Raw genomic sequence first — 24548 nt, 5'->3', positions numbered from 1 at the left:
TAAATGTCTGATTTTAGTCGTACACACAATTTATTGACCTATAACATTTGACTGATTTGATTTTTCATTTAATTTCTACTTTAAATGTGATGAAAAAGATAGTAATTAAGAAAAATTAAACTTTTGGTTCGTAAGATGTTCTTCCATTTAGGGCTAACTCGTTATTGGTAAGATAATGTGTCTTAAGTTTATTAATTTTGTATTTTTTAAGTTGGTTCATGTATTAGATTTCATGCGAACATTAGAGGCAGACAAATATTAGAGACTATATGTAACAACCTAACTTCACTACTAAGGAGAGGTTTCCACACACTTAAAAAAGTACTACTCTAATTCTGTTACCCTTTAGATTACTACTCAAATTCTATTTACAAAACAAAATAGACTCTTTAGAGTATAAGTCAAAAAGTACAAGTAAATAAAAAAGTACAAGTAAAAAGCTACTATATCTCTTTCTCTAAGAGGTCGGTCCTTTTTCGGGTAGTGGCGCATTAGTTATATCAACCTAATGAAATCATCCCAAAGATAGAGACAACGTTGAAAGATAGACCGACGTTGACTCTATTACGCCGTTCTCCAGATAAGGTAGTTGGGAACAGGGCTTCCCTCCTGACTACTCTGATAAAATGCTGGAGTGAGACAGGATCACACATGGTTGAGACACCTGGTTCAAAATCAATAGAACAGGAAAATTCAGTCCGGGTGAGTTATAGTCATTGTCATCGTCTTTACCTTGGATGAGAATGATGAGAATAACACGGGTGAGTTATCGTCTTTACCATGGATGAGAATGAGAATAACACGGGTGAGTTATCGTCTTTACCTTCCATTGGATGCGAATGACACGGGTGAGTTATCGTCTTTGTCTTCGGTTTTACCTTCCATTGGATGAGAATGATAATAACACACACGGGTGAGTCATCGGAGTTCAGTAGACTATCATTGGATGAGAATGGGGAATACTTTTTCGAAAGCTGGGGAATACTTTTTCGAATGGAATAACGAACATAAGTTTCAATCCGAAGGAAGCTCTACTCTACAGAATCATTATTCAGTTATGCGACTAGAACTAAACCCCTTATTACCACACAACAAGCTTTTCGCGCACTAGAACAAAACCCCTTATTACCACACAACAAGCTTTTAATAATATGGCGGAGAAAGAAAGAAAAAGAAAGAGGCTTTCTTTGCAACAGCGGAGACTAATTCACCCCTTTCGGACCTAGCGTCTTGGCATTCATTCTCTTCTCTAATTGATGTGGGACCCCAACCCACCCTCCTTGGAGGCCTAGTGTTCTGGCTCCCACGCAGCCTGGTGTCCATCCCCCTTTGAAGTTCTACCTCCTCACTCACACATCACACAGGGACTGGCTCTAATACTTTGAAACAGCTCAAACTCACTGCGAGTAGATATTATCTTCAGTCTTGAAATATATATATATATATATATATATATATATATATATATATATTAAGATTACATTACACATAAAATGCTATATATATTAAGATTACATTATACATAAATTACACATAAAATGTTATATATATTAAGATTACATTACACATAAAATGGTTACGTAATTACACACAGTAGCAACTTTAGGTTAAGTAAAAATCTAAGATCTCTGAAGTTTCAAAATTTGTACTCTGTTTCAAACTTTGAGTGTAATAAGTTTATAAATTATTAAATATAAAATTAAATTTTAGATCCAAATCAATCCTAAAATTTTTGATTTTATGTATAATATGTCAATAATTTATTTGATACCAAAAAAAAAATTTAGAGATCTATTGAACAAAAGATGGTAAGTTTCAAGAATCTATTAGACATTTTTATAAAGCTAACGAACCTATTGAATACAAAATTAAAAATTCATATATCTATTATACATTTTCGAAAGCCCACGAACCAAATAAACACGATTATGAAAGTTTAAAAACATAACTTGTAATTTTAATACGATTTTTGTCTAAAGTTTTTCCAAAAACACCACAAGTTTCCATAGGAAACTCGATCAACATTTTATTTCCAAGCAATCCTATTATTAAACGTTTCATTTTAAAATTATACGATGCAAGGTGCGTCGTATAGTTTTTTCATAATTGGATAATCAAGATTACAATGAATCAACATCCACCTAAGAAAGAACAAAACTGTGGCAAGATATAGAAAGTTGAAGATCATTACACTCTTAAAGCTCCAAAGCCTCCACAAATGCATCCTTTAGAAGAGGGTTGGAAGCTGCTACCCTTTGAGAAGTTACATCAAAATCCTTGCCAGAGCTGCCATTACCATCAATATTCCATCAAAACCAAGTTTCTAAATTTCCTAAGCGAGTTAATAACTCGGTTACACGAGCATTCGCCGATAGATAAAAGATTTTTTCTTTTGTATTTCAATTACGAAATGGTTAGCTCATTAGAGTAGAGTTCAAGAGTAACAGACTCGACTCGAGTTCTTGCTACTTACGGATCAAACACGAGCCCACCAGCTTCTGTGACGATAACAGCACCGCCCGCGACATCCCTGAACGATTAGTGTAGTGTAAGTGTGATGTCTCAGATGAACAATGGATAGATAGTTTATATATCATACCAAGGACCTCCAAAACCAATTTCGAAAAATAAATCAATCCTTCCACAGGCTACTCCACAGAGGTTCAGTGCACAGGAACCACTCATCCGGACTGATCTCACCTATAAGAAGAAGATATTGATATAAGTGAGGAAATCACAGGATGTCATAGGGAACCGAGTTAAGGTCTCGTTATACCTTCAAAAGAAGACGATTAATTCGGTCTGTGGTAGCATCTACAGTCAACTTGTCACGTTTGGTTCCAACCTGTTCATCCATTATGATCAACTTTTATTTTGGTCAAAGTGTAAGATTGGCAAGTTGTAGAAAAAACTATGGGTATGACTTAACATCAATGTGGGCAGGAAAGATGGTTTTCTTCATTACTGATAGAAGTATGCATTCATATATATATATATATATATATATGAAATAAATAAAATCGCTACTCGACAGATGTGAGATACCATATTAATTAGAGAGGGAAACGAAGCATCCTTATAAGGGTGTGAAAACCTCTCCTAGCAGATGCGTTTAAAACCGTAAGGCTGACGGCAATACGTAACGGGCCACAGCAGACAATATCTACTAGCGGTGGGTTTGGTCTATTACAAATGGTATCAGAGCCAGACACCGAACGGTGTGCAAGCGAGGACGTTGGGTCCCCAAAGGGGTAGATTGTGAGATCACACATCGATTAGAGAGGGGAACGAAGCATTACTTATAAGGATGTGGAAACCTCCCCTAGCAAATGCGTTTTAAAACTATGAGGCTAACGGTGATACGTAACAGGCTAAAGCGGACAATATCTGCTAGCGGTGGGTTTGGACTGTTACAAATGGTATCAGTGCCAGACACCGGACGGTGTGCGAGCGAGGACATTGGGTCCCCAAGGGGATTGATTGTGAGATCTCACGTCGATTGGAGAGGGGAACAAAACATTCCTTATAAGAGTGTGGAAACCTCCCCAGTAGACACGTTTTAAAACCATAAGGCTAATGACGATACGTAACGGGTCAAAGCAGACAATATTTGCTAGCGGTGGGTTTGGGCTGTTACTATCAGAGCCAGACATCGGGCGATATTCCAACGAGGACGTTGGACCTCCAAAAGGGGTGGATTGTGAGATCCCACATCGATTGCAGAAGGGAATGAAGCATTCCTTATAAAGGTGTGGAAACCTCTCCCTAGTAGACACATTATGAAACCGTGAGGCTGACGGCGTTACGTAATAGGCCAAAGCGGACAGTATCTGCTAGCGGTGGGTTTGAGTTGTTACAACAGGGAAACTCAGGAGCGCCATTTGAAATTTGTTTTTCCCTACACTGTCTAAGAAAATCTTTCTACAATCTAAGGTGTTGGAACATGGTTTCAATATCCATGCTACTTATAAGACAAAGCATGACCCGAAGATAATCCATAATAGAAAATCAAAATGCGTATCATGAAGACAGTTGAGGGGAAACTTAACAGAAATGTAAATATAGAGACTTCTTCAGAATCTATTCAGAATGATGAACACAGTTCAGCAAATCCCAGTTTATCCTCAACACAAGAACAGCAAGATAAAGAAGTGGCTGTGAGGCCCATAACACTCTCAAGGACTCATGGAATCCTTTTTAATAACATACCTCAGTTGCAAGAAGAGACTTCAACAATTCGTCTTGAGAGGATACTGTAAGATAAGAAATAGAAGCATTTGAGATAAATGAGTATACAATTTCGAAATTTCAGAGGAGTCGAAGTGCCACATACTCACCTTTTATAGGCCTACCATTAAGCGAGGCGCCTTTTCCACGAATACCAGTAAAAAGCTAGAGACCATGAAAACAAACTAATACGATTGGCTTAGAAAGAAATGGATAAATAAAACATTGTAACAGGTTCCTAGAAGATGATAAATATATTTCACTTATTGTACCATAAAATGGTCCATTTGATCCTATGAAAGCCAACAGTACTCACATGCTTAACAGAACTTATCTGCAATGGTCCAAGCCTACCGCTAGCAAATATTGTCTTCTTTGGGTTTTCCCTTTCGGGCTTCCCCTCAAGGTTTTTAAAACGATCTGCTAGGGAGAGGTTTCCACACTCTTATAAAAAATACTTCGTTCTCCTCCCCAACCGATGTGGAATGTCACAACCGCCCAGTGTCTGGCTCTGATACCATTTGTAACGGCCCAAGCCTACCGCTAGCAGATAGTGTCTTCTTTGGACTTTCCCTTTTGGGCTTCCCCTCAAGGTTTTTAAAACGCGTTTGCTAGAGAGAGGTTTTCACACCCTTATAAGAATGTTTTGTTCTCCTCCCCAATCGACGTGGGATGTCACATATCACTTGATTGATCAAATGGTTATGAAAAACTGTGAACTGTGTCCCTATTTGGGAATATAAGAGTATCACAAAGCTGAATTTAGCCAAACAAGTGTAGCAACCCGGAGTCTGAACTAGCATCTAACATAACATCCTGTCACTGAAACTATGTGATTCTCACCTCTTCAATAATAGGATTGTAGACAACTCCAACTGTGGGAACCTTTCCAATGGTCAGACCAATAGAAACACACACAAAAGGGAACCTACAAATTGTTATGTTATGATATTAAGGTTAGCAAAAGCTATAGATACATAAAGAAAAGGAACCTATATTGCAGGCATGGATGGGTACCCATGAACAAAGTTTGTTGTTCCATCAAGAGGATCAACGATCCACGTTGGTTCATCGGTTAATTCGGTATGCCCACAAGCAGCAGTTGTTTCTTCCCCAATAAACTGAGGTAGCCAGTTTGAAATAATTCAGGAGTTGGACGAAAGGTCTATGTTTTCTTCATTCAATAATGGGTAACATAAAAATGAGTTAAAGAATTAGACCTTATGTGAGGGATAATGCTCCTTGAGATGATTAAAAATGAGATCTTCACAAGCCTTGTCAGTTTCAGTGACCAAATCAACCTGCAATCCATGTCAATATTAATAGACATGTAGTCATTCAGCAGAAATCACTCCCAAATGTTTCAATAAAAGCATGCTAGTTCACATTGTAAATACTACAGCCATCTAAACACTAAAATTAAGCTTGAGTTCTACCCGTTCCCCTGTTTTCCATAATACCATTCAAATGTGTGAGATCCCACATCGGTTGGTGAGGAGAACAAAGCATGCTTTATAAAGATGTGGAAATCTCTTCCTAGCATACGCGTTTTAAAAACCTTGAAAGGAAGCCCGGATGGAAAAATCCAAAGAGGACAATATCTGCTAGCGGTGGGCTTGGACGGTTACAAATGGTATCAGAGCCAGACACCGGGCGATGTCAGCGAGAAGACTGAGTCCTGAAGGGGGTGGACACGAAGCGGTGCGCCAACAAGGACGTTGGCCCCAAAGGGGGTGGATTGGGGGGTCCCACATCGATTGGAGAAGGGAACAAGCGTCAGCGAGGACGCTAGGCCTCGAAGGGGGGTGGATTGTGAGATCTAGGCCCCAAAAGGGAGTGAATTGTGAGATCTAGGCCCCAAAAGGGAGTGAATTGTGAGATCTAGGCCCCGAAAGGGAGTGGATTGTGAGATCTAGGCCCCGAAAGGGAGTGGATTGTGAGATCTAGGCCCCGAAAGGGAGTGGATTGTGAGATCCCACATCGGTTGGGGAGGAGAACAAAGCACATTCTTTATAAGGCTATGGAAACCTCTCCCTAGCAGACACGTTTTAAAAACCTTGAGGGGAAGCCCAAAAGGAAAAGCTCAAATAGGACAATATCTGCTAGCGGTGGGCTTGGACAATTACAAATGGTATTAGAGTCAGACATCGGGCAATGTGCCAGTAAGGAGGCTGAACCCCGAAGGGGGTGGACACGAGGCGGTGTGCCAGCAAGGATACTGGGCCTCGAAGGAGGGTGGATTGGGGAGTCCCACATCGATTGGAGAAGGGAATGAGTGTTAGGAAGGACGCTAGGCCCCAAAGGGGGTGGATTGTGAGATCTAAACCCCTAAAGAGGCTAGATTGTGAGATTCCACATCAGTTGGGGAGGAGAACGAAACATATTCTTTATAAGGGTATGGAAACCTCTCCCTAGCAAACGGGTTTTAAAAACCTTGAGGCGAAACCCAAAAGAGAAAGTTCAATCCTAAATAATATCTGCTAATGGTGGACTTATGATTTCAAACAAGATTTCAATAAATGAGAGAGTTCAATAAACAAACGATTTCCTCACGACTTCAATCAGTGTCAAAATCTAATCACCTGGCCTTTGTGTTCAACATGCTTTGTCTGATAGAATCCCTTGCGAATTATCTAAGAAACACCACAAAATCAAATAGGATTGAACGGATCATCAGAAGAGATTGAATGAAGCAAATGAAACAGAAGCCAAAAAAAAGAAGAAAAACCTCTCCAGCTCTCTTGGCAGCATCTACTGCAGTCGCAAGATACTCCTCGAGACAGACTAAAAACAAAATCAATCAAACAACATTTCAATTTTACCCGTTTTCCGCCATCAAACAAACAATTAAACGACGGAGGAGTAATTAGAGCAAAATCGGAGAGAGTTCATACCATTCTCCGCCATCGCTTCAATTATCTTCCCAAGAAAGCTCGCTCGTGGAATGGAGAGAGCTGAAGGAATTGATGAAATGGAGACGATAGGATCAGAAACAAGTGATTTCGATCTAGAAGAAGGTAGAAATCTGTGGAGGAGAAAACTGGCTGCTCAAAATTTTGAGAATAGTTTTTGAAACTATTTCAAAATTCACATAATTTTAATTTTTTTTTTAATCTATTTATTTCGTTTTCATTGAAATTCTAAATATTATTCGAGTAATCCAAGTGGATAGTACAAATTTTATCAAATTTTTTTTAATTAATTTTGAACTATTGGGATCGTTAAATAAAATGAAAGAAATCATAATTTAACTTAAATTAATTAGATAAAGTAAAAAATGTTCTCAAAATCTTATAGAAACAAATATGTTTTAATTTTTAAAATTGGAATAAATTTCAGAAACTATTTTTAAAAAATTAAATGTAATTTCAGAGAATATTTTTATATTCGAAAAATAAAATGTGAAGGAAGATGGAATATGCGGGGGAGTATTGTAGAGGGTGTTTTAGAATATGCCCCAAAGATGCTCTTTTGGTCTCACCCAATTCTCCAAGTTTGCTTAATTGGATGAGAGTGAATATTGGGCAATTTCTCCACTCAATCTAACATAGTTCAACTGCTCATCAGAATCGCACTTTGATGGCAGCGGACTTGCGATTCTGCGACACTCACTTCCCAACAACAAGTGAGTTAAGCCTATTCGTTCTTGCGTCACCGTAAATCCAACATAATTCAACTACTTGTCACAATTGCATAATTCAACTACTTGTCACAATTGCACTTCGATGGTAGCAGACTTGTAATTGTGCGGCACTCACTTCCAAGTGACGTATGCTCGCGCCTCTAGCCCCAGTTCAAGAAAAAAGTTTTAGAAAACCGAGGTAAAGAGATTTTGAAAAAGAGTTTTGAAAGCAAGATTTAAGAAATTGAAATTTTTTTTTTTTAAATCTGAGCTAAAATCATTCTTGAAAATTCAAACATGTAAATACTCTTTTTTAAGTAGAAAAAACGCATCACCTTGTGCATATTGTTGCTGATGTTTAAATTTTATTGTCAGCTTAAACTGTACCACTTAGTTAGCATATTTTGTATGAGATTTAATGCCTTATATTGTCAGCTTAAACTGTACCACTTAGTTAGCATATTTTGTATGAGATTTAATGTCAAAAAGGTTGGGTTGAGAACTTATCCTCATAAATGATATGAATTATGACAATAACCCTTGTTTTCAGAGCCAAAGAAATCTCATAAATGAGTTTTATCACCCCTCTCCAAGGTAGAAAAGTTTGAAGTCAACACGTTTTAAAAATATGCAACATTTATAATGACTCCAAAAATGTGTCTGATGATGAGTTCTTCAAGAACGGTATTAAACTTTGGGGTATCATAAGAAGCATCATTAGTTATAAAACAGATGAAGAATCCATGGATATTTGAATTGCAATAAAAGGGAAAATAACACGTAAGGAATAACTATGAGATGATCAAAGAATGCGAACATTTTCCTCAGTTTCCAACACAGTAACTCCAATTCACAATCTGATTATAAAAATTAAATAATACGTTCAGTTGTTCAAATCAGCAGTTGGGTTGAACAACAAAATGAGTTCAGTTCCCATTTCTATCCATCAATGGCAGTTGCAATTGGAGTACCAAAGTTCAAAACTTTTCTGCTTACACGCACCTCAACCAATCTCGATAAAACAACCAGAGGTAGCAGTCGGCAACCATGGAGTATCAAAATTATTGAATCAAAGCCCCGTCCCCAAAGGTATCAAAAGAAAAGATTATATGATTATAAGGTGAAAAACAAATGAAAGAAGAATCTCAATCTATCTATCTAGAATCGGATGATGTCCTGGAGGCAGTCGAAAAAGTGAGAGATCTTGATCTTCTGTGAGCCAGAATAGATTGCTTCTGCGCCTCCACCACGCTCACCTTGGGCAGCCATCTCGATTAACATGTACAGCTTCTTGATGGGCATCTGATGGCATTGTAAATCCACATGTTTAAAAAGGTGTCATAAAATGCTGAGTTCTTCAGGCTCATTGAATACCACAGAATATATCAAAATTATTGCCAATTTTCAAAGATCGAGCACTTCAATTGGAATAATGAATATACCTACTATTCAATTATTTTATATATTCAAATGAGATCCATTTTAGATTCATTACCAGATTACTGAGAGCAATTCATTCAGCAATGCGAGACTATCAGTTTTTTTGTTAAAAATTAATCAAACCAGAGGATCTCGATCTCACAATAATCGAGGGTTTTAATGGGAACAAGTCCCAGTTTTACTCAACAGCTGTATTCAATCTCCATTTGGCCATAAAGCTCAATACCATTTCTTAGAGCTAATACAATAACAATAACAATTCTATTATTTTATTTTATTAATCGTCTGTTTTTCCATTTCTAGAATAGTTTTTAATTAAAAAAAACAAATAAGTTGTTTATTGCCTTTGCTTTTGTTCTATAATCTCTTCATAAAAATGTGTTCAGGCCTAGTCCAAGTTTAAAAACAAAAAGTAGTAATTTAAGGAAAGTAAACACAACTTGTTAGGAAGCTATCTAATTTTCTAAAAACTAAAAATGAAGCTCACTTATTCTCGAGCAAAATAAAACTACAATTGGATCCCTAAACTCCTATTAATCTGGTGCAAATGATCATGTGAGCAGCTATCATGTTTTGGTATTTAACAAAACTCAATAAAACATAACTGCAGAAAAAGGTCAAAGAGAGATGGAGAACATACATCACTGACAGCCTCCGCAGCAGCATCCACATCATTATCAGCAAAGACATTCAGTTGTTGCATCACCTAAGATACACGGTATCCTTTCAGTTCAGTTATCCATAAAAAAATAATAAAAAAGTAAAACAGAGGGCATTACGAGTTCAATGCAAGTCTAAATAAGTTAATCCTGAAAAAAGAAATCTGCGAATAATATTATAATTTTCCTTTTTGGTAAGATAGTATTACAATTTTCTAAACTTAAAAAACCAAGTATCCTTCAACTAATATTTCTCTGATAGGCGAACGTATGATGAGCAATTTTCACTCTTTTCTCAGCATAATTTTCTATGATTATAGGTAAGAAGTTTCTGAGATCAAAAGTAAACCAGGAAATAGAAATTCAAGCCACATAGTACAGCACCTTTATCATTTAATATCATACGAATATAACAAATGACTGCAGATCTGAAAGGATACAAGAAGGATGGCAAGAGTACTCAATACTTACCTTCTTTGCATTATCTGTTTTCAATGTTGGAACATGATAGGTGACAGAGAAAGCATCACAAATACCAACTGAATCTAAAAAGCCCACTTCACTAGTTGTTCCAATTACCAGAAGCTTTTTACCCTGGATATGTAGTAATTCAAATGCTAAATAGATTAGTAACTATCAGTAAGATTGCTATGTTATAGAAGAGTGTTTGACCCAAAAAGAAAAAAAGTAATAGAAGAGTGTCATGGATGAAAAGCCTAAACATGAAAGCGATTAGTACATTTGTATTCACATGGAGTATAAACTTTACCTCCCAGCTTCAGGATATCTATATAAATCACTACCGTACTCTAATGAGAATGAAACAGGTGTGAATTAAAAACTTCAGATTCACAAAATTGAAGAAACCTTGGGAGGAAGTCGTTTGAGAAGAACCATCAGTGCTTGAGACATCAAATTTGAAAAACGAGGACCAATGGCAACATATTCCAGTAATCTGCAATAGGGAACCTTACTATCAGAAAGAGATTTGGCGAGGATACTAATAAGTTAATACCTAGGAGGAATTGTAGACGGATGATTGTCAGAATTACCAACAATTACCTTTCAATGTCATCGAGAATGATAATGCTCAATGGAGATTTGTATGCATCCTCAAAAACCTATCAAACAGCGACACATCATAAGTCCCTTCAAATAAATTTCACAGGCCATTAGCCAAAAACTCAACATAACTCACATTTGACTTTCTGTAGACATAATTATCGAACAGAAAATTTTGATTCAATATAAGCTTTGTTAACAGTAAGGTGAGTGACAAGCTAGCAGTCATAGAAGCACTGACAAACCTTGACAATCTTAGCGCATTTTGTGCTCTCAAGAAGGCCAATCATAGACTCAGCTGATATCTAACCAACAAAAAAAGGGAGGGGAAAAAAGATGAACTAACTGAAAACCAGGTAATGAGACAGTACAGACGGATGTAAATGCATGAACAGGGAATAAAAATCTGAACACAAAATTGAAAAATAACTTACAATTTTGACATATGGAAATTCACTGTCGATACCAACAGTAGCTGCCATTGCAGTTTTGCCACTGTAGATGGGTGAGGTCTTAGCCATAACTAACAAATTAAACTGTGTATAATAAAGGTTCTGCGTTAAAGAAAGGAAAAATACTTGATGAAGCATACCTGCCACTAGGGCCTTCGAGAAGACAAGTAACAAGTGGACTTCCCTTGCTCACTTTAACTTGCTCTACAAGTAGCATTGCTCTTTCATAAATGTGCTTATGTCGTCCACCACATTCCACCATACCATTAAGCCTACAATTGCAGTAACATAGTACACATTAAGGACTAGTATTTAAATTTTAAGAAATCTAACAGGGTTTGAGTGTTCCAAATAACTAGAGAAACATATTAGATCAATACAAGAGGTTGTCATCCCTCCCACTCCAAATGAAAGAAGAAAGATACAAAACAAGTAATGGAATAAACTCTCCCTTATCAAATACAAAAACCATTAATTTAACTCCAACAAGCTGATATTAAAGTATCACAAAAAATATTCCTATTGTGTGCATAATTCACTGGAATTTAAGGGTTGAGATCTTCCCTAGCTATCAGAGGTGAGCATTCCTAAAAACTTGAATGTGAACAGTAAATTCTTGATTGAGGGTTCTATCCAGGTCTCAGGTGACAGATTTGAAAAATCAATATCAATACAATTGTGCAGAAGTGTATCGCCAACAGAAGCCTAGGGTATTCAGAGTTTCTAGAATGATACACTGCACACACATGGAAAAATCAAGCATGACTAAATCATAATGAATACCATGTTACGTGAAAAAATCAACGCTTTTTTAGCTCACTATGTGGAGGTGATTATTTGAACCTCTGACCGGGTTTAAGGTATAATGTCGTAACTAGTTGAGCTATTCTCAAGTTGATTACATAAAAAATTCAATGTTAAACACCTTAGGCTTATAAAAAAAAAAAGTTAAAAGTTTTTGAAGTTCAACAACATATGAGGTGGAAAATTGAACCTCGACTTTTTAATCGATGGTAGATGCTTTAATAGTTGATTTATGCTCAAGTTGAATCTGAAGCTTATAATTTTAAACTACAAATAGTGTTGTAGGTAAAACTGAATTGAGTTAACATCCAAATTTGCATTTTTTGTCCGAAATTCCTTTTCACTAAAATAGTGCTGACTATATCGTTGAAAGAAGTACTTGAGAGTGGTAAATTAGAAAAGGCTTTCATGTTCTCTTTCTCCATATTCATGCATTCATTGTTACAATTACAAAACACTAGAATAGTTTCTTCATCTTTTCCTTTTATGCAATTTTTCTTTAAACTTCTCTATCAATTTAACATCTACTTGGTATTTCCAATAGATGGATACTTATGAGAGAAGTTGATAACAAAAAGACACCATTTTGGGAATTTGCAGTTCAAACTTCAGTTTCAATTTGCAGTTTGGGAATTTTTCTCTTCCTTTTGAGGATATTTATCCTTCAGATACTCCAAGTAGATCATGGCGACTTGTCAATTCAGTGAATCTAAAGATAATAAATCAAGTTATGATGGAGGAAGGTTTTATTTTGTCATATGAGGATTTTATGGCCAAATATGTCGAGTTGAGTTCTATTCTTTTTCATGATTAGCTGCAAAAGTTGGTTGGTCTTTTTCTTCAGGATGACCTTGAGGTTATGCAACATTTATAGATAATGTATGGTTTCCTCTACGTCTATTCAGGTTTCATCACTTCCAAACCTATACTTCATGTCTCAAAAATGAAAAATAGACTTATTGAAACCTACCCTCTCCATTATACTCAGAAGAAAGGCTGCTCAGGTATCCCTGAAAATTTAGAGATTAATTTAGACATTTTGGAAGAAGCTTGTGGTCAGTTCCTCATTTCCTCTCCAAAGTTACAACAGCCCCCTTCACAATCTACTCACTCTTTCACTTCAAATGATCACTCCTCCATATTCAATTGTCACTTTAACCAACAGTATCATTAACTCTCCCACCACTAAGGACTCTCTCTCCTCTCCAATTGTTAATAATGTCGAATCTGATAAAGCATCTAATGTTAGTATGAATAATGAGAAATCTGAAGCACATTTAATTAATGTAGAGACTGATGAATTTTCTATCAAAGACTCTTGCACTTGCATTTGAAAGATTTTTTTTTTTTTTTTTTCCAGTTATTGATAAAAGGAACTCAATTGAAATTTTGCAATCAGCAACATCATTAGCAAAGAATCCTTCAATTCCTCCCAAATTTCATTCCTTAATTGAGGTTTGTGGATTACATACGAAAGAAATCACTCCTCAGTCACGACAAATTAACATCTAATTGTGTTTTATCCAGCTTTGGAGGCTGCGTTTTTTTTTTTTTTTTTTTTTTTCATGTTGCCTTGAAGTGAGTTTCAATTTTTATTAATTTTGGAGTTTGAAGGATGTCAGCTGTTTTTATGAAGCCCTTTTTGGATATACGGGGATGATTATTTTGGTGGCTTGGACTATTGAGCGGTTGGGCATATTTGAGTTGGTCCTCAGTTGTCAGATCTCTCAACTCCTTTTTGGAATATGACTTTAGATCTAAAGTGCAGAAAGGATTGTTCTCATTTGTCAAATATCTTCCTTCCTCCATCAATCACTCTTGCTCAAAGCCTAGTGCTCTTGGCCTTTCTTCAGATGTTTTGATTGGATAATTATTTTACGCTCTTTGTTAAAACTAATTTAGTATTATTTGAATTGTTATTTATATTCTTTATAATCCTTCTTAGTTGTTTCTTTCCATTCCTGTGTAGAGTTTTGTATCTTTTGAGCATTAGTCTCTTTTCATTCTTTGAATGAAAAATTTTCGTTTTTGTTTCAGAAGAAAAAAAACAAACTTCATGTTGATTCGTGTATGTTTGTGTCTGTGCTTGTTTGAATGAGAAACAGATTTAACTAAAGAAAGGCCAATGAGACAAGAAGTCCCGTTACTAAGAAAGGGAACTAAACAAAACACCCCAAATGAAGTTGATGAATGAAATTGAGTAATTACAAAAATCCATGTAAGGTATTCCAAGTAGGAAGCTTTAAACTGCATAAGATCACAAAACTCCCCGAAAAGACCTCGTTGAAGATCCCAACAAAACCTTAACTCTTCGCTGAAGATCCCAAAAGATTTCTACTTTTCAATGAAGATTCTATAGTTTCTTTTCTTTCATAAGTGCCACCAATTGTGGGTCATTTTGTTGGGAATGAACACGTGTATTTTTTCAGACAAGTCAGATAATTTCAAAATACTTGGAACAAAATCTGTTCTTTGATTTTGTTGACAAAAAACCAATAAGTTTCAAGATTTTCTTTAATCAGAAACTTGAGGTATATGTTAAACAAAAAGAGGACAAGAAACACCCTAAGGGCCGGGGAAGAGAGCTCCCCCACCCAAGAAGGCTACTTACAAAAGGCCTTAAAATCGAGAAGGATCAAAGAATGAGGGAAATTACAAAAGAGTGTAGGGTAGCTATGAGATTACCAAGATGCATTTAGCTGTACAAAAGCTTAAAAAGGAGGAAAAAAAACAGTAGCCTTTCTTAAAAAAATTTCTTATTCCGTTCCATCCATAAACCCCATAGAAAAAGGGCTCTAGAAGCAAGCTTCCGTAAGTATTCAAAATTTGGCATTGGTTTTCCTTGAAATATTCAGACACATTAATTATTTTAACAAGTTCTTGTATTCTCCCCAAGGCATTTGTCATCTTATCTTATAATTAATTTTTTATTGACATATAACATCAAAAGATAATTTGTAGAATAACCTGCATCTTTCAAGGTCATCTGTTGAAGCACCAAAAGCAGGAATAATTTCTTGGACAGCGTTCAGAAAGTCATCCATTGTAACCTTAATGCTCTCTTCATCAACTGGTTTCGTAAGGTCATCAAGACTCAATTGTCTATTTAAGGCGTATGATACTGCACTTTTTACAACCCCTTCAATTTCAGCACCACTGTAGTTCTTTGTACGAGCAGCTGCAAATTAATTAAAATAGCTCAGAAACCTTCAAAATTGTTATCCTCAACCACGTATATCATGTGGTTAAACAAGACAGTAGCGAAACAATCAATAAAAACTTCAACATGGTAACTACCCTTGCCATTGTCACCTCCTACCGCAGTGTTCATGAAAAGGAAATCCACTCATTTTTCACTATGAAAGATTCAACAACTCTTCTACTAGGATTTTTTTTTTTTTTTTTTTCTTTTGGTTCAACAATTGCAGGAGGGAGGAACGAATTATTGACCTTTGAGCTGATAATTGGTGCCTTATCCACTAAGTTATAATTAAAATTGCTATACGATTAATATATAATGCATTGATATACAATTGATTAAAACTCCAATAGAAGCTACCTTCAAAAGAGGGGTCTTAAGAGGTATGCAATTATTTTATTTATCAAGCAGCACCATTCGGAGTGTCCTATTTTTTTGTACAACTTCAGATATTTAAGAACATGCCTATGAAGAACCCACAATTCAATATAATCAATAATTTGGAAAAGAAAAATCCATGAGTATACATGTCGGTCAACGAATTCAAAATGAACAAAAGAAAAGAAGAATAAGATGAAGGTGATCTATAATAAAAATGTGAATACACAATAGTTGCAGCTTTGACTTAACATTTCAAAAGTTTTCAACGTTTAGTGAAAGTGTCAATTTTTCCATTTTCGATAATGTCTTAAAAAATAATGACGTGATAGGTAAAAATATATTTTTTTCCTATCAATTCACACCTTTTGAAGGCTAAATATCTCCAACTCTAGCCGATAAAAGATTCCAACCTGATCCTATCCAAATTTTAAAACTGGAAGTATAAGATGCTATTAAACATTAAAAAAATGCTTTATCATAAAAAATAATATTTTAAAAATGCCTTAGCATTCCTTTATTCAATTTCAACTACCTTCTTGAGTAGAAAGTTGATTAATTTCATTGAATTCTTTTGTAACTTGACAATAGATTTGAGACCTTTAAAAATTAGAAATAAAATTTTTAAATGGTGTGAACTTTGAGAACCAAATTATATATTTACCTTAAAAGTTAAGAAAAAATGTTATCCAACATACCAATTTCTCGGAGGTTCACATCAGGAGCAATAAAAGAATTTTCTTTCATTTTGTTAGTATGAATTTGGAGAATCTGTAAACGGCCATTCTCATCCGGCAGGCTGATTTCAACCTGAACTTCCAAGCGACCTGGTCTGTAGAAGCTCATGTGCTTAATTATAGAATCATAACCAAAATTCTTCGTAGGAAAAAAAAAAAAAAAAAAAAAAAAAACTAATTCTCAAGAGAAAGAAACCTCAAAAGGGCTTCATCAAGTAAATCCTTCCTGTTGGTCATGCCAATAAGTAGCACATTGTTTAATGATTCTACACCATCTATCTGTATAGAAATGATGCCTCTTAGACATGATACAATCCTTGTGATTAAAAATTTTTAATAAAAAAAAGTATAAAAGAAGGTCCCCAAAACGTAGTACTGATATGAATTTGCTACAAAAAAAATTCAGACAAACCTTCGTGAGTAACTGGTTGACAATGCTATCATGAACTCCAGTTCCATCTCTAGTTGATCCCCTTGCCTGCAGGCATGATAGAAAAAAGTGAAACGGGTAACTTTTGTCTCAAAACCATATAATATATAAACAAATACTCAGGAAACGAGGTTGGCAAATGGGTGAAATGCTTATTACAGTATGTGTTCAGTTACTATCCTATGGATTGAATTGTGGATTTATTCTTAGTTTTCACCTTTGAAGTAAAATTACAGAAGAAATTCTGATTCAAGAATAGCCAACCACAAGAGCCAGCTCTTCATTTTAGCCAAAATAGGTTTTTACAACTATGAGATCTAGTGACTTTTTCACTTGGGAAGTTAAGTTCTTTGTGAATCTAAAAATAATAATAATAATAATAAAGCTACAATATATTACAAGAACCAAATACCTTACAAATAGCATCAATTTCATCGAAGATAATGACATGCAACTCACTTTGGTCTCCTGTCTTGAGAAAAAGCCATCTTGGAATTAACAAAATTGAAATACTTGCGATGAAATATCATAATATCTATATCACTCCCATTACCGTGGGCCCTTTGATCATTCTCAGCATCAGCAAAAAGATCTCTCACATTCTTTTCAGTTTCCCCAACAAACTTGCTCAAGACTTCAGGGCCATTGACAATCTAACAAGGTGGAGAAAAACGTGTGGGAGAGAGTGTGAGAGCAAATAAAGTTTGGCCAGGTCATAATATGGATTATGCCAATTCGCAGAGACTATGTAGAAGCAGTGGCAATCAGAGATCATACAAGATTGACCAAGTAGAGGTGTAATTATTGACAATTCCAGATGCAGGAAGAAAATTGCACACGCAAAATCAAGGACTATGCATGAACACATTGGGCCATAATGCCTCAAAGGTCTTGGTTTTCATAATCAAGTATTCTCTATTTTTAACAGTCGACTTCAAAATATAGTCAGCTTTTCATCCAGGCAATACTAAAATTTAAGAGATCTTACGCATCTAAAATGGAAACTGGAAAAGAGAGAAAATAATACGGAAGCTGATGGAGGATGATATGAGCCTATGATGTAAAATGTACATCAAACATACATAAAAGGTTGAGTTATATATTAACCTTTGGTTCTCTCCCATTCAACATTTTTCCAATTTGACGTGCAATAAGTGTTTTGCCAGTTCCAGGTGGTCCATATAGCAGCATTCCCTTCACATGTTTAATTCCCAACCTGTAGCAGGTATCTTCTTAGAAAACTTGGTAACCACAAGAAAATGATTATTGTCATTATTAGATTCTTACTTGCTGGTCACATGAGGAGGGAAAACACGAGAGGCAAAAGCTCTTCGAAATATATCAGCAAACTCTTCACTTAATCCACCAATACCAAGTGCTTGAAGATTAAATTCTTTTTGCCGAAAAATGCTACTACTAGCAGCTTCACGTTGATTAACGATCTGCAAAGTGCAAGGGAATGCATGCAAGTCAAAGAGAAGTAACTAAAAAATTACTCATCCAAGAATGGTGCACTATGTAGAGAATCAGTATAGATGACTATCACATCAATGTTATTAGGACTCTCTTCCTTCACAGACGATAATGAGCAAAGAGGAAATAGAAAACATGAGAGAGAAGCATGGAAATTTTCATTATCGGAGTATTTAAGTCAACACATGAAGCAAGCACCAAGAAAGGTCCCAGCCTTACCACAATATCCTGGACCTGTACTCATTTATAATTATTGCAATCAAAAGTATCCATAATGACATCTCCAACACATAATATGAAACTGAACATTTATATTTACATTTCCATACTACAATATAGGATTGTCTTGTTGGACTAGAAACGTTAAATTGATAAAATTAAATGCACAGAGAAGTGGGAAACAAAACTCCAGCACAATAGAAAGTACAGGAAGAACTGCTAATTGATGCATGGAGAGGTTACTATAGTTTCAGAAAGAATTAATAAGCCTGCACCAAGTAGCAGCCAAGTAAATTCCCTTTAAAAGTACAACAATCCAGGATTGAAACCTTCAAGCCATTTCATGGTTTTAAATGTAGCTACATCTAAAAGAACATAGGAGGGTTGGATCATTACTACTAAAAGGTAAGGGATAAATAAGAAGAAGATGAAGATAAGCTTAAAAGGAAATGGGTGCAGTACTCTCAAATAAAAAAGCTTACAAGGAAAGGGATGAGATTTTCTAACAGATGATCTAACCTTTATTCCACTTCCATTTGATGTTTCAAAGACAAAATAGGTATCATTTGAAATCATCCCTCTTTCAACACTATTGGATGTATCTTGCCCTTCCACAACAGCTTGATTAACTGTGAAGATGTAGTTAGTACCATGGTACTCAAAAGAAGCTCTTTGCCCTGCTGTCATTATCTGCATGCAAGCATAACCAGAAACTTGTAAGTTATGCCCCCACAACCTTTTTCTAGAAGGTATCATATGTTATTAAACACCAAATGAGAAACTGAAAAGGACCTGCATTCTAGATAATCAATATTGGTCTACGACATAAGATAATTATTAACAAATATTTTAAAATAACAGAATGATGAAAAGAAATCTATGAATTATCACTTATCAGGGTATTTTTCAAATAATGTCTGGATTGATCTGCCACAACCATAGCACCGTAGAAAACCTATGAAAGGTTATAGTGAAAGGAAAGTAATATTTACAAGATTGACAAAAAAGAGAAAAAAAAAAACAGAAACAAGCAAACAATTGGAAATTATGGCCACCTGAGAGGTTACCAAGTAACAAGAGCATGCATATCAGGTAAGTTATGCCTCAAAATTTTACCTGGTTGATAAATCTTTTCCTCAATTGATTAGCCAAGAGAACAGCATCGACCTACAAAATGTAAAAAGAAATAAAACATTAATAATTAACTCCTTGATGATACACTTTGAAATTATCCTAGGGCAGGCAAGAATAGTTCAAATTTGATTTCATTCTGCATACCTGCTCACTTTTGGACCCCTTTTTAAAGAACTCCAACTCCAATCTGAGTAAAGCCAGGTTGAAATCATCTGGCGGGATAAATCTAAGAAAAAAATCATTTTACAAGTATTATTACTGCTGTAACAGCTGCAAAGAGAAAGAGTTCGGTATAGACAAAGACCTTGCCACAGATATCCTGTCCCCAGTTGAAACTCTAGCATGACGACGTTGAATAGCATTTAAGGCAATGTGGCCACTGCCTATGCTTCCATGAGGAGTTTTTCTCAGTTAAGCCCACAAAAGTAAAATAAAATGAAAGAGAGCCACCATAGAATGATGCCATATTCTCTCACTTTTGACATAATATAACCGGATTCACTAGTCGTCAATTCCATCAACACCTTTGTATAATTGAGCAAATGACAAAAGCAATAACGAACAAAAGTTGAACTAGCAGTACCACAAATGTCAAATTTTTCAAACAGAACAACGTGATTTGCTCCAAGAACAGGTAATAATCCTGATGATATGGAAGTAAGATAATTCATGGTCTCATACAAAATAAGCCAAAAATTAAGCTCAAGACGAGCTTGAAACTTCACCAAGCTATGAAATATGCTCGTCCAAAGCATGATGCAAAACGGCTAATTCGTGGCCTCGTACACTAAAATTAGCCAAAGATTAAGCCGAGACGAGCTTGAAACTTCACCAAGCTATGACATATGCTCGCCAAAGCATGATGCAAAATGGCTAATTAGAATTTAGGACAGGGCAAAATACGATATGCAACTAAGAAAGTTTGAGTAAGGCAAGGAAAAAAAAATCTGAAAATTGGAAATAATCGAGGTAAAAGTAAATTAATGAAAAAAAGGATATGAGAGGGAGAGGACAAAGGAATCGCCAACCAACGCGAGAAAGAGCTTAGTGCCAGGGACCGCATAGTTTTGAAGATCAGAAGCGGAGCAGTAAGCAAGATTATTAAGGGCAAGGTCCGCCGCCGGTGTACTGGTAACGATCATGGTGGCCGGAGCAGTTGAAGATAGGCCAAACAGACCCGCCATTTTCCCGCGAGGTCTTCAGATCTTTACGATCAGCGTGGAATAGAGAATCCGTGAGCCTGTGATTCAATAGCAGATTCCAAATTCTGCTGTTTAAATTACGGCAAGATACTAATGAGAAAATGTAAGCCGACGCAGAATTGGAAGAGAGAGTATAGAAACGAGATCTGGAATGCTTACCGAATTCCAAGCTCTGCTGGATTGAGTCCCGAAGAACGTTGCCTTCGAGAAAAAAGGGGCAGAGGTTGAAGACGGAACAAGTCGCACAGAGAAGAAGGAGACAGGCAAGATCTTGCAATGGAACATGCAGAAAATAAACACAAGCTTAGTGGTTAAGGCTCCCTTTGGAGTTCGGTATGTTCATATTGGAAATTTCTGATTTTTTCTTTTTTTTTTTTTTTTTTTTTTTTTTAACGTATAAAAACAACCATTAAAATATATTACAATAATATTAGTTTTTCACTAAAATATTTTCGTATACTGATATATAAATTAAAGTGCGATAAAAATATAAGATGACCCAAACTTTATCACGTTGTATGGCTGCTTCGACGATAGATATCAAAAGTCATCCATATAAACCTATAGCTACCATGAAGTTTACCATCTTGGTATTACCGTGTATATTTCTCTTTATATTCTCACTGTTGTTCTTCGTATTCTTCACGGGAATCGAGTGTGTGAGTTGTGTAATCCTAACGGTTATAGTTTAATTTTACACTCGAAAGAGGCCGTTTAGACTAAAACTTATGTTTTGGTGTCTAATTCAATGCATCATACCTTGAAATTCCCTGTACGACACAATTGTCTTATAGTGCTCGAGTGAAGGTTATCCCCTAGGAAGGTGCATATGGCATCACATGTCTATTAGCTTTTTCTTTGGTTCGTCCCGGATTTGGAATCCAAATTCTGCACATGGTGACACCTCTAACTGTAACGGGATCCACCGCTAGTAGATATTGTCCTCTTTGGGCTCTCTTTCGGGCTTCCCCTCAAGGCTTTAAAACACGTTTACTAGGGGAAGATTTCCACACACCTTATAAATGATGGTTTGTTCTCCTCCCCAACCAATGTGGGACATCACAATCAACCCCCCTTCGGGGCCCAGCGTTGGCACATCGTCTGGTGTCTGGCTCTGATACCATTTGTAACGACCCAGATCCACCGCTAGCAGATATTGTTCTCTTTGGGCTTTCTCTTTGGAGCTTCCCCCACAAGGCTTTAAAACGCGTCTACTAGGAGAAGGTTTCCCCACCGCTAGCAGATATTGTCCTCTTGTGCTTTCCCTTTCGGGCTTCTCCATAAGGCTTTAAAACGCGTCTACTAGGGGAAGGTTTCCACACCCTTATAAATGGTGGTTTGTTCTTAGGGGTGTACATTCAACCCGACAACCCGGACTAACCCAACCCGAACTGGGTTGGGTTAGGTTGGATTAGCATTTCAGGTAGGGTTGATCCATTTTTTCTAAACTCGAATGGAATCGGTTCGGTTTCGGGTTCATGAACAAGCCTTCGGACTGACCCGAGCCAAAAAAAAATATATAAAATATATCAAGAAAATAAGACCTTATAATATATATTTTTTATTATTATTCTCTTTATATTATATTTTGTGTGATATTATTATTATTCTCCTTATATTATATTTTGAGTTATTCACTATTTTTCTCAAGTATTCACCCATTTTATACTATTTTTAAGTATATAGTACTAAATTTAGGTTAATTAATGTTTTAAAACAATACTAAAACATTTATTATCTATTTGTTGCAACATTATCGTATCACAACTTTATATATTTTATTTTTTCTAATAGTTTAAGACTCTAATCACGTATAAATAAACCTATTTCAATTAAAATATATTTATATATTTTTTCATTTGTATTATATACCATACTTTTCAACTAATCATTTTTATTGTGTATTTAATTTTATAATCTATCTTTATATTTTTGTTACTTTAACTAATTTTTAAGAAATATCGGTATTTAGTTGTTTTATTGATTTGTGTTTGTATGTGAATTTTTAATATATTTGATCGTATACGAATAATTATAAATTGTGGATAAATAAAATTTAAAAAAAAAATTGTGATAACCCAACCCGAAAATAGATGAGGGTTGGGTTGTGAAAAGTTTCGGGTTAGGTTACCAATTTAACCAACCCAAACTTTTGGGTTGGGTCAAAAAAATCCTCCAACCCGACCCAATCCGGACCATGTACACCCCTATTTGTTCTCCTCCCCAACCAATGTGGGACATCACAATCCACCCTCCTTCGGGGCCAACGTTGGCACACCCGAAAATAGAGGAGGGTTGGGTTGTGAAAAGTTTCGGGTTGGGTTACCAATTTAACCAACCCAAACTTTTGGGTTGGGTTAAAAAAATCCTCCAACCCGACCCAATTCGGACCATGTACACCCCTATTTGTTCTCCTCCCCAACCAATGTGGGACATCACAATCCACCCTCCTTCGGGGCCAACGTTGACACATCGTCCGGTGTCTAGCTCTGATACCATTTGTAACGACCCAGATCCACCGTCAGCAGATATTGTCCTCTTTGGGCTTTCCTTTTCGGGCTTTCCCTCCAAGCTTTAAAATGTGTCTACTAGGGGAAGGTTTCCACGCCCGTATAAATTGTGATTTTTCTCCTCCCCAACCAATGTGGGACATCACACTAACTATCTTATTTACTTATCTTGATGTGTTTCTAAGGGTGAAAACTATCTTCACAAACCAAGTCTTTCAAACATGCTTTGTCCTCACTCAAAAGAGATGTTACCTTATTATTAGAAACTCAATCATGTAAAGAACTATTTCACAGACCATAGTTTCCTTCAAGTATGCATGTATTTGTACTCTAATTTGAGCTTCTCTAGTGCTCAATCTTGAATTGGTCCGATCATGATAAAGGAGGTTCAGTGGTCGTATAATTCCTAACCAGAAAGTCGTAGTGGTTATGCATCCATGAATATGTTTTGAGAAATTACGATACCTTTTTGTATTAGTTTTGTGATCTAAAACTTTTGGCAACACCGAGACCTTTTTGAAATAAATAACGACTCTTCTATGAGTTGTATCATTTCACATCTATGAGCATATGGGTTTCATCCCGGGTTGATTCCTTCATCTATTGGTGACCTCCGTTTACTTTTTTTCTAATTGATAACTAAATTTGTAGATGAGTCATGAGTACGAATTAATCTATAAATATGTCTGTTCTCCAAATTGGAATGCACGTTTTTATCGTCTAATAAAAAAAATTTATTGAAGTTCGATTTACTGTATAATGTTTACTGTTCCAGTATCTTGTGGAATGAGATTCTATTGATCTACTGTGAGAGACAATTACTCGATAAACTCAGGCACTGAAGAGAGTAAAATTGTCTTTAGAAGACAACAGAGAATCGTTATGGTCCGATCTTCTCTTGTATACAAATTATTAATTGCAATGATATTTTCTATATTAGCAATCATAAAAATCAGTTCTTTCTGACATTTTTGGAAAGTGGAGAGACAACCGCCCTTCT

At 35.9% G+C, this 24548-nt stretch overlaps 2 protein-coding genes across 6 annotated transcripts; both read right to left on the bottom strand.

Moving 5' to 3' along the window:
• Positions 1-1012: 1012 nt before the first annotated feature.
• On the bottom strand, positions 1013-7308 carry LOC111782853 (inositol monophosphatase 3). Of its 3 annotated transcripts, XM_087120689.1 has the most exons (13): positions 7122-7307; positions 6956-7011; positions 6810-6860; positions 5448-5528; positions 5245-5348; positions 5071-5155; positions 4338-4392; positions 4210-4253; positions 2777-2845; positions 2600-2700; positions 2474-2530; positions 2192-2286; positions 1013-1400 (listed from the first exon to the last, which is right to left on the bottom strand). In XM_087120689.1, the coding sequence occupies exons 1-12, from the start codon at positions 7132-7134 to the stop codon at positions 2196-2198; spliced, it is 807 nt and encodes a 268-aa protein (XP_086976815.1). In that variant the 5' UTR covers positions 7135-7307; the 3' UTR covers positions 1013-1400; positions 2192-2195. The 3 variants fall into 3 exon arrangements, with proteins under 3 accessions (XP_086976815.1, XP_023519442.1, XP_086976816.1); XM_023663674.2 differs by lacking the exon at positions 1013-1400 and having other exon boundaries at positions 1967-2286; positions 7122-7306; XM_087120690.1 differs by lacking the exons at positions 1013-1400; positions 4210-4253; positions 4338-4392 and having other exon boundaries at positions 1967-2286; positions 7122-7308.
• Positions 7309-8689: 1381 nt separating this feature from the next.
• On the bottom strand, positions 8690-21356 carry LOC111782851 (vesicle-fusing ATPase). 3 transcript variants are annotated; one of them, XM_087120621.1, is made up of 22 exons: positions 21198-21356; positions 20837-21106; positions 20141-20237; positions 19981-20062; positions 19819-19869; positions 19222-19392; positions 18298-18452; positions 18118-18226; positions 17564-17663; positions 17423-17478; positions 16993-17058; positions 16777-16859; positions 16542-16675; positions 15234-15444; positions 11603-11734; positions 11445-11505; positions 11256-11315; positions 11011-11069; positions 10816-10903; positions 10420-10542; positions 9930-9995; positions 8690-9151 (listed from the first exon to the last, which is right to left on the bottom strand). In XM_087120621.1, the coding sequence occupies exons 2-22, from the start codon at positions 21018-21020 to the stop codon at positions 9008-9010; spliced, it is 2232 nt and encodes a 743-aa protein (XP_086976747.1). In that variant the 5' UTR covers positions 21021-21106; positions 21198-21356; the 3' UTR covers positions 8690-9007. The 3 variants fall into 3 exon arrangements, with proteins under 3 accessions (XP_086976747.1, XP_086976749.1, XP_086976748.1); XM_087120623.1 differs by having other exon boundaries at positions 20837-21076; XM_087120622.1 differs by having other exon boundaries at positions 20837-21103; positions 21198-21355.
• Between the last annotated feature and the right edge of the window lie 3192 nt (positions 21357-24548).

This window comes from Cucurbita pepo, chromosome 20 (genome assembly GCF_057944985.1).
Source record: "Cucurbita pepo subsp. pepo isolate OVF chromosome 20, ASM5794498v1, whole genome shotgun sequence".
In the NCBI taxonomy this organism is placed as follows: Eukaryota; Viridiplantae; Streptophyta; class Magnoliopsida; order Cucurbitales; family Cucurbitaceae; genus Cucurbita; species Cucurbita pepo.
The sequence above is the reverse complement of the archived record's forward strand: the minus strand, read 5'-3'. Positions and strand labels throughout refer to the sequence as shown.

Excerpts from the sequence above, each read along its gene's own strand:
- LOC111782853 (XM_087120689.1), bottom strand. Across the intron at positions 2,846-4,209 it reads AGTCTCTTCTTGCAACTGAG|GTTGGAACCAAACGTGACAA; the intron begins GTATGTTATTAA and ends ATGGATGAACAG. Across the intron at positions 2,701-2,776 it reads TTAATCGTCTTCTTTTGAAG|GTGAGATCAGTCCGGATGAG; the intron begins GTATAACGAGAC and ends TTCTTCTTATAG.
- LOC111782851 (XM_087120621.1), bottom strand. The coding sequence starts at position 21,020 with ATGGCGGGTCTGTTTGGCCTATCTTCAACTGCTCCGGCCACCATGATC. Across the intron at positions 16,860-16,992 it reads TCAACCAGTTACTCACGAAG|ATAGATGGTGTAGAATCATT; the intron begins GTTTGTCTGAAT and ends ATTTCTATACAG. Across the intron at positions 11,735-15,233 it reads GATGACCTTGAAAGATGCAG|GCTTAATGGTATGGTGGAAT; the intron begins GTTATTCTACAA and ends CTGCAATTGTAG.